The sequence below is a fragment of the Cyrtonyx montezumae genome, unplaced genomic scaffold (assembly GCF_038088225.1).
Source record: "Cyrtonyx montezumae isolate F1298 unplaced genomic scaffold, pur_monq_1.0 scaffold_2, whole genome shotgun sequence".
Taxonomy (NCBI): Eukaryota; Metazoa; Chordata; class Aves; order Galliformes; family Odontophoridae; genus Cyrtonyx; species Cyrtonyx montezumae.
The window spans coordinates 56,614,893-56,623,412 of NW_027071936.1; the positions used below are offsets into that span (position 1 = coordinate 56,614,893).

An 8,520-nucleotide genomic window follows, 5' to 3' on the forward strand; every position below is an offset into this window, starting at 1 on the left:
CGCAGCCTTCAATCCCCACGCTGCCCCGACGGCCGCGCCGCTCCCCTTTCCTCTCCCGGGGCCGCCGTCGGGCCGCCGTCGCTCCTCAGCCAATGGGCAGCGCCGGCCCCGCCCTCCTGCGCTCTGATTGGGTGGCGCCGCCTCCCGCGCCGCTTTATCAACCGTCGCCGCCCGCCGCGGGGCCGGACCGCGCTGACGGCTCCCGCGCCCCCGCCGCGTCCCCATGAGCCGCGGCCGCCGCTCTCGCGGAGCAGGGCGACGGCGGGGCGGCCCTGCATGGCCCCGGCTGCAGACATGACCACCGCGCCCACCGGCGTCCGCAGCGACGAGCCGCCCGCCTCCGCCTTCAGCAAGCCCGGCGGCGGCCTCCCCGTCGCGGCGGCGATGGGCGGCGAGGAAGAGAGCGACAAACCCAAGGTGTCCCCTTCCCCGCTGCCGTTCAGCGTGGAAGCGCTCATGGCTGACCGCAGGAAGCCGCCGGGCGGCAGAGACGGCCCCGAGGGTTCCGGGCCCCCGCCGGGCTCCGCTAGAGCCAACCTCGGCGCTCTGACGGCGGAGGCACCGACGTCGCCGCTGCCTCTCGGCGGCCACTTCCCGTCCGTCGCGGCGCTGGGCAAGCTGCCCGAGGATGCGCTGCTCAAGGCCGAGAGTCCTGAGAAGCCGGAGCGGAGCCCCTGGATGCAGAGCCCCCGCTTCTCGCCGCCCCCCGCCCAGTAAGTAAAGGCGGGAGTGGGGGGAGAAGCGGAGCCCGGGGTCGGACAGCGCTGAGGGGCCGGGGGGGGGGTTTTCAAACGACCGAAACGCTGCGGATGCAGCCCGAGGGCGGCGGCCACGGGGGAGAAGAGAGAAACCGCGTCAGGGCGACTGCTGGGCCAAATGTTAACCGGGGAGGGGAAAAAGGAAAAAATCAGCTCTGCCGTCATAGTTAACTCTGAGTTGAGTCTGCGAGCGGGACCTGCCCTCTGCAGTGTCTTGGATATTTTTATTTTACTTTTCTGAAAGTAGCCCTAACTATTTTAATAAACCGCAGAGATGCGGTACCGTCAGCGCTTCTCCGTTTGTGCGGGCTGCAGCCTTCCGGGCCTCTGCCCGAAGTGCTTTATTCCGACGGTCCGAAGAGCGGCGGTTCCCGTCGTTTTGCTGCCTTAATACGGAGAGATGCGAACTAACCCCAGCGCTGGGAGTGGGGTCGCGGAGGACTGTTGTGTCCCCGGAGCGGGGTGAGCAGCGCTGGGGCTGCATTTGGGGCGTTCACCTCTTTGCTTCACCCTTTGGAGAGAGGAACATTTCCCAGAACCGTTTCTGGGGAGTGTGCTGCGGTGGATTTGTTTGAATAGCTAAGTGAGCTTTTTTTTCTCCTAAGTAAACCCAGGGCAGAGTGAGGAGATCCCTTAATAATGTTAAATACGAGGAGGGAAATGGAGTGCTGATAGAGAGGCTGAGTGTGAATTCACAGTCCCTCATTAATTACGTGTTTAATCATGTACCCAGGGGCCTAATGAAGAGGCTGTGAGCCTCAAGAGCCAGCCCAGCCCTTTGGGCCTATCCTTCTTCCAGGAGAAGGGATGCTGCGAGTCTCTGTGCAGGGCCTGATACCTTTGTACCCTCTCCAGACAGGGGCAGCATGGGATGGGTGGGAGTTTGCTGTGGAGATATTCCCATGGAGCTCAAATAGCTGCAAGGGCCTTTTGTTGGGAGTCTTATAAACTATGAAACTTGGGGGAAAAACCCGTGTTCTTCATGAGTTTTAAGCCTGCCCGGGCAGGGAAGCCTGGCCGATCCAAACGGTGGAGTTTTTGGGGCTTCACTTTGAGAGGGATGGGGACACGATATTCCCCTGACGGCTCTCAGGGCATACCGGGCTGCTGTTAACCTACGTGTCTCTCCTTCCCTCTCCCCGCTGCTGTGGTTCAGGGCGGCTGAGCCCCCCCGCCTGCACCCTGCGCAAGCACAAGACCAACAGGAAGCCCCGCACACCCTTCACTACAGCCCAGCTGCTGGCCCTGGAGAGGAAATTCCGCCAGAAGCAGTACCTGTCCATCGCTGAGCGCGCTGAGTTTTCCAGCTCACTCAGCCTCACTGAGACGCAGGTGAAGATCTGGTTCCAGAACCGCCGTGCCAAGGCCAAGCGGCTGCAGGAGGCCGAGCTGGAGAAGCTGAAGATGGCAGCCAAGCCCATGCTCCCGCCTGCTGCATTCGGCATCTCCTTCCCTCTGGGCAGCCCGGCTGTGGCCGGTGCATCCCTGTACGGAGCCTCCAGCCCATTCCAGAGGGCAGGGCTGCCTGTGGCCCCTGTGGGACTGTACACTGCGCATGTGGGATATAGTATGTACCACCTTACATAGGGCCGAGCTGCCCATGCAGCCCCTGGCAGAGACTTCTCCACTCCCCTCGTTCAGACTCACGGCCCTGGGAGCTGTTCTGTGCCTGGCAGGAAGGAACCCATGGTGTGGCCCCGCTGGCACCTGGGGAAGGAACTGTGACAGAGCAAGGGCACAAAGGTGGCCCAGAAGGGCATTTCTGCAAGGTGAGGGCAGGAGGCAGAGCCACCTCTCCTGTCCCTGTGGAGCAGCTGTTACCTTTGGCCGTTCCCCTGCCAGCTCCTGTGGAAGGGGCTCTGTGTACTATGTAATATACTGTATATTTGAAATTTTATTATCATTTATATTATAGCTATATTTGTTAAATAAATTAATTTTAAGCTACTGTTTGCTTCATGCACTTTCTTTGCTCCTTACTCTGCTGGCATTACATCAGACCGAGTTTGTGTGGGGGACAGGAGAGCAGACTGGCCCTGCTGGAGGCTTTTCTTCCTCCCTGAGAGCAGTGCATACCTGGGGCTGTGGCTGTGCACCCTGCGGCTGCCTGAGGTTCTTTCCCCTCTTCAGAGTGGCATCACCAGCTCCGGGGCCGTTGACACTGTACTGACTGCCCCAGGCGTCTGCATGGCTCAGCCGTGCTTCCCTTGAACGAATCGGGAGGAAATAATTCCTTTTTTCCCGTTTCTGGGTCGTGGCCGGGCTGCCGCCCCGACGGCAGTGGGGATGGGTTGACCTGCTCCTCCTGGATGAGCCTGCAAGAAGGCTGAGGGCTTCCCGCTAAGCTCCGTTCTGCATCCCGAGCTCAGAGGAAGGGAGAGCGCTGTGGGGCGCTGGAAAGGAGAGGGGGGTTATCAGAGTCGAGGTGGTGCGGGAGAAGGGGGAAAATTTAATGACCAGAGACAACGCCGGGGCTGGGGATGAAGGTAGCCGGGACGGAGCTGTCCGAGTACGGAGATGAGAGGTTGCTCGGGAAGACGCAGCCCCCGGAAGGCCCTGCCTGGGGACCGCGGGCCGGGACTGCTCGGCGCCGTCCCCTGCCCAGCACCGCGGATCCGGGCAGCCCGCAGCGGCCGGCCCCGCTGGGAGCGGTCAGTGCGGCCGGGCACAAAGCTCCGGGCACGGCCGAGGCAGCGGGCTCTGCTGGGCTGCGTGTGCCGAGCTGCCCGCGCCCGTCAGCACCGCCGCCGCCGCATCCCCGCGCCGAGTGAGACCCCCGGGACCCCTCACTGCCCCCAGACCCACTTTGGTTTTGCGGATCGTTAGAGTGTGGGAGCGTTGATTTTCTTTTTTAATACATTATTTTTTTGTTAGTGTTTTTTTTCTTTGCTTTCCGAGAATGAGCGCAGAGAAACTGGGACCCTTTTTTTTTCCTCTTTCCCTTTTCATTCTTTTTTTTTTCTTTCCTTTTATTTTTTTTCCCTCGTTGCTTTCATTTGCAGCAATTTAAAACATTGAGATTGAGGCAAAGTTAGAAGGAAAATAATTGCTGTAATGAGGCTGGGCAATCTTCTGCAGGCACCGCGGCTCCAGAGAGACTGTAGCTGGGGGCGAGGCGGGACTTTTATCATCCCCTAAATATCAATGATGCTTTCAATAACTCAGCGAAACAACATACCTGAACCCAACCACTTTCTGCAAAGCTCGCAGCTCTAATCCCCCTCTTCTCATCTCGCTCTTTCGCCGGGCTGGGGTGAGTGGGTGAGGTGTTTTTGTATTTTTTCTTTTTTTCGGTGTAGGGTTTTTTTTTTCTTTTTTTTTCTTGTCTTTTTTTTTCTTTTTTACTTTTTTTTTTTTTTTTTTTTCCAATCGCTCCCTTTCTGTCCGCCGGTGCCTGTGATCCTGACCCCAGCGCCCATCGCCGCGCCGCGTTGCCGCAGCGCAGTGCCGGCTTTTTCCCACGTTGCGTCTCCGGCAGAAAAGGGCTGGAGATAAACTTCGGCTCCGCGCGATTAGACCGCGGCTTTTGGGGGGAAGATCTAATCGCGCAGGGGGCCGCGTTTATCCAGTAAATACGCTCTTTAAAGAGAAAGAAAGAAAAAAAAATAGGGAGATTTGAAACACTGAGCACCGCTGGAGCCGGCCACGCAAGCCCACTACGCCCGCACCTTCGGGCTGCGGCACAGCAACGCGGGGCTCCGGGCGAGCCGGGACCCTTTCATCTCTCCGCTTTGTCTATTTTTTTTTTTTTTTTTTTTTACATTATGTCAACTCGGGATGGATATTCGAAGCGCAGGATTCCTATTGAACGTGTCTTTGCTTTAAGATTTCCCCCTGACCCTTGGGCTAAAGTCCTTGGTTGCTCAATTAAACCCAGATGAGAACAATTAATAACTAAGTAATGACAATAAGTTGGGAATCACACGGATGAACGCTCTATGTGAATAGGAAAAGCTCACACAAAAGAGCAAAAAGGATTTGTCGGCTCTTTTTAAGGGGGAATTGGCTTTTCTTTTTTCTTGCCTCTGGCTTACCAGCAAATAAAACTCACTTTTGTGTCTTTGTCGCCTTAAGGATCTCAGTGGGCAGTTGGAAGTGAGAATGGCTGTTTTTCTTTCAACTTGAGGGTGCTGGCGCCACGCAGCCCCAAGGATAGAGAGCAGCCAAAGCAAAGTTTCCTAATAACTCCCCTCCGCCCGCCGCCCCCAGCCGCTCCGGTCCCCCCTCCCCGTGCATATCTGCACACACTCTCAGAGAGCCCCGGCGGACAGACGCGAGAAAACAGAGGGGCCCCGAGCGCCTACGTGGAGCGCACACACACTGATGCCACACTTTCCACGGTGGGAAGGAAATGAAGCGCACAGTGGCCAGAGCCCGGCGGGTGAGCAAACACACGGACACAAATAGGGAAGCCATTTTTATACTGTTATTCCCTCCATAAAGTGTTTGGCCGTGCACTTCTGCCCCGAATCGGCTCTTTGCATCCTTGCTCCCCAAATAGCGCAGTCCGGTTCGGGCAGAGAGGAAACTCTTATGGCTTTCAGAGAGAACGGAAAACTTGCTGCAAAAATCTTTGGAGAAACCACGAATTTGTTGTCCGCTCCGAATTTCTGTTCGTCTTCGGGTTTCTCGAGTAATCTGCGACTTAACGCAAAGCACAAATGAGTGCCCTTGTTCTCCTTGAGTGCTTTATCTCACGTTTTCCGTAGTGCTCGAGCGAATCGGGAGCTAAAAGCCTGTTCTCCGAAGTGAGGACAGGCTGCATTCAGCGAGTGTGTTGGGCAGAGCAGCAGCCTCCCCTCCCGCTGCTCGGGATTGTGCCTGGGAACACAGCGCTCCGAAACTGCCGCAGAGCAGAGCTGCCGCCTGTGCCCATTGTCAGGGCTGGAGGGGAGGGGGTGAACCTGCTCCTCACTGCCACTGGGAAGCTCATCATTTCCTAAGAGCGGGGTCCCCCCTCACATCAGCCTTCCTCCTGAAGTGAGAAGTCTGCCGTGCAACGCCGGCTGGACATCTGCATTCAGAAACAGGAGACTGAGCGCCGGCTCCTCGGGGGCTGCCCGACTGCAGGTAAACTTCTGCATGGAGGTGCTCTGTAAGTGAAGCGTAAACCCCAGTCACCTTTTTTTTGACTCGCTCAGAGGTCATTGTTCTTCATCTCTCCTAATGACACGGTGTCCGGAAAGATGAAGAAATAGAGGCCACCTAAAGAGATTCGTGGTCAGGACACTCCTCAGAGCCAGAGGGGAAATCCAAATTAAATCCAGCAGCGAAGGAATGAACAGTTCCCATTGCTTGGGATCTGACACACTGCACCCAGTGAGCTATTGGATGCAGTGTGGCACTTCTCTCCCTCCCTGGTTTTCCACAAAAGCAGCAGTACTTAGCTGCGGGGGAGTCAGTGCCAAAGACATCTTCTCTATCACTGAATGCGGGCCCAAACATGAATACTTGTGTATGTGTGTATGCATTCTAACCCGTGCAGTCTGCGGATTTCTTTATGTTCCCTTCCATCAGCTTTTAGCTCTCTCCACACCTCGTGTGAAGCACAGCGGTGCCTGTCCCTGGCTGGAGCAATCTGTTCCACAGCAGGGAGCCAAAAAATGAGGCTCTGCGATAAAGGGCATTGCAGCACGCAGCCCTCGGGGCTGGCCCCAGGCCTCTGCAACACGGACCCATTGTCCCAGAGGGCTGAAGGCACCACCAGAAGCGAGAGCTCTGACTCGCTCAGCTATGAGTAAATCCTTACGTGCTGCACAGAGAGATGTGGCAGTGATTTGGTTCCAAATCAGTAAATCAGCTGATGCTAACTCCACTTTATTGTACTTCTTCATGGCAGAGATCTTTCATTGCTCCAGGCTGGACCCAATTCCCATCAGAGGGAGAACAAGAGTGGGAGCTACCTGGTGACAGTCCCCCTCAGCTGGTCATGGACGTGCATTAAATCCACCACATAAACCCACTCATTTTATCTCAGGACACAGCTGAGGATTGCAGCACAGCACAGAGCAAAGCCCTCCCAGCACAGGTCATGTGCTCACCCCTGTGCTCCCAGTGCAGCAGTGCTCTCAGCAAGCAGCTGGCTCTCATGGGGATAGAAATGCTCTCAGCATTTCTTCTTGCTTGGAAAAGAAAGAAAACCTCTACAGGACATCCAAAGCTGCTCGGTTAAACAGCACAGGCTCAGGTCTTGCTCGCAAGGCAAACCTTGGGAAGGAGTTTTGTAGAAACAGTGTTCAAAATTTGAGAATGATTCTGTGTCCAGTGCTGTTCTGGGCCATACAGTGGGATGAGGGAGTCCAGGTGATGAGCACAGAGCAGGACCAAGGTCTGGGGACGGAAGCAGAAAAAAATGCACACCCAAGCAAACGTTCTTTCAGCACAATTGCATAATGATTTTTGTTATAGGTATTCTGTGTCAGACAAACAGCAGCAGGCAGAGTGAGATGTACACCCAATGTACTTAGGAGAGGTACTCCCTGATGGCAAATCCATCCAAGACCCTCTGACTGCCACCATCACTTCAGAAAGAGAAAGAGCACCCAGGCAGGCAATTTGCAGGTTTCACAATTACTCAGGCTCACTTTGTATGCCAGAGAGAGAAAGGAAATGGCAGTGGGAGGGGAGGACTGCTAGCAGAGGATGACAAAATTATGTGAATTGGGTGACTGCAAGCAGTGCGGGGGAAGGTCCCAGGAAGGGAAGAAAAAGAATGATTTCCCAAAGGCAAGCTGGAGGGAAGGAACAACTTTCTTTTGATCCACTGTTTTGTATGCATTGGGCATTATTATGCAAATATCAGCTAGCACAGATACAGAAGTAATGCTGGGATGCTTTAAAAATTAAAGGGCAATTGTCTTACACCATAAATGTATTTACATGTAAGCCAATGGACCTGCTGCCATTTACATCAGCAAAGGACTGGAAGAGACTTTCTGGGGTTCTGACACCTGCCCTTATAATACTGTGTGTGCTTTAGTCCTGGGGAGCATCTGCTCCTCGCACTTAGCTCACTAAAAGCCAGAACTCCTTTGTAAAAACTTGGAACGAGCTTTGGACTTACAGTGAAAGCCGCATCCATGGTAAACCACAAGAAGAGGCAGTGGGATGTCATGGATGTTGTCAGTCTGACTGGAGAATTTTCTTTCTGTCAATCCCCTCTTTGGGTAAGAGGTTACATAAACAATGTGAATTACATTCTGTTTATAAAACAGAAAGGGTTGCAAAATGTGATACATGTGCTGTGGGACTGGAAGAGACATGGGGAGCAACAAGAGTGGCAGTCAACACACCAACACATCTCCAACCTTTTGGCTTACCTGAGTGGCATTGCATGAGGAGGAATTGTACAGGGGACATGTCTATAAAGGGTGTTCTGAAAGTAGTGCCTTCTATTTATTTCCGTGGAAATTACAACTGATACAAAGAGCACAATAACACTGTTTGATAGAGCAGATTCTCAGTTACAAAACACTCCTTTTCAGCAGTCACCACCATTAACTAAGCATTTTCATCTGCAGTGAATAAGAACCTGCATGCTGTGTTCAAAGCAATCTACACCAATGGAGGCAACCCACCATCACTGTCACCATTTCTGAAATGCTCCATCCACCACCTCATTGTGCTCACATCCACTGTTTGGTCTCTATAAACATTCAGCAAGCACTAGAAAATGTCAACAGGTGCAATTTTTTCTGCATCGAGGAATTAAATGACACACCTTTACTTCATCTGCACTTCTTTGTCAGATGCCATTTTGCCA

The 8,520-nt window shown here is 54.2% G+C and overlaps 1 protein-coding gene across 1 annotated transcript; it reads left to right on the top strand.

Moving 5' to 3' along the window:
- The first annotated feature begins 276 nt into the window (after positions 1–276).
- MSX1 (msh homeobox 1) lies at positions 277–2,438 on the top strand. Its single transcript, XM_065736143.1, has 2 exons — positions 277–712; positions 1,915–2,438. The coding sequence occupies exons 1-2, from the start codon at positions 277–279 to the stop codon at positions 2,343–2,345; spliced, it is 867 nt and encodes a 288-aa protein (XP_065592215.1). The 3' UTR covers positions 2,346–2,438.
- The last annotated feature ends 6,082 nt before the right edge of the window (positions 2,439–8,520 follow it).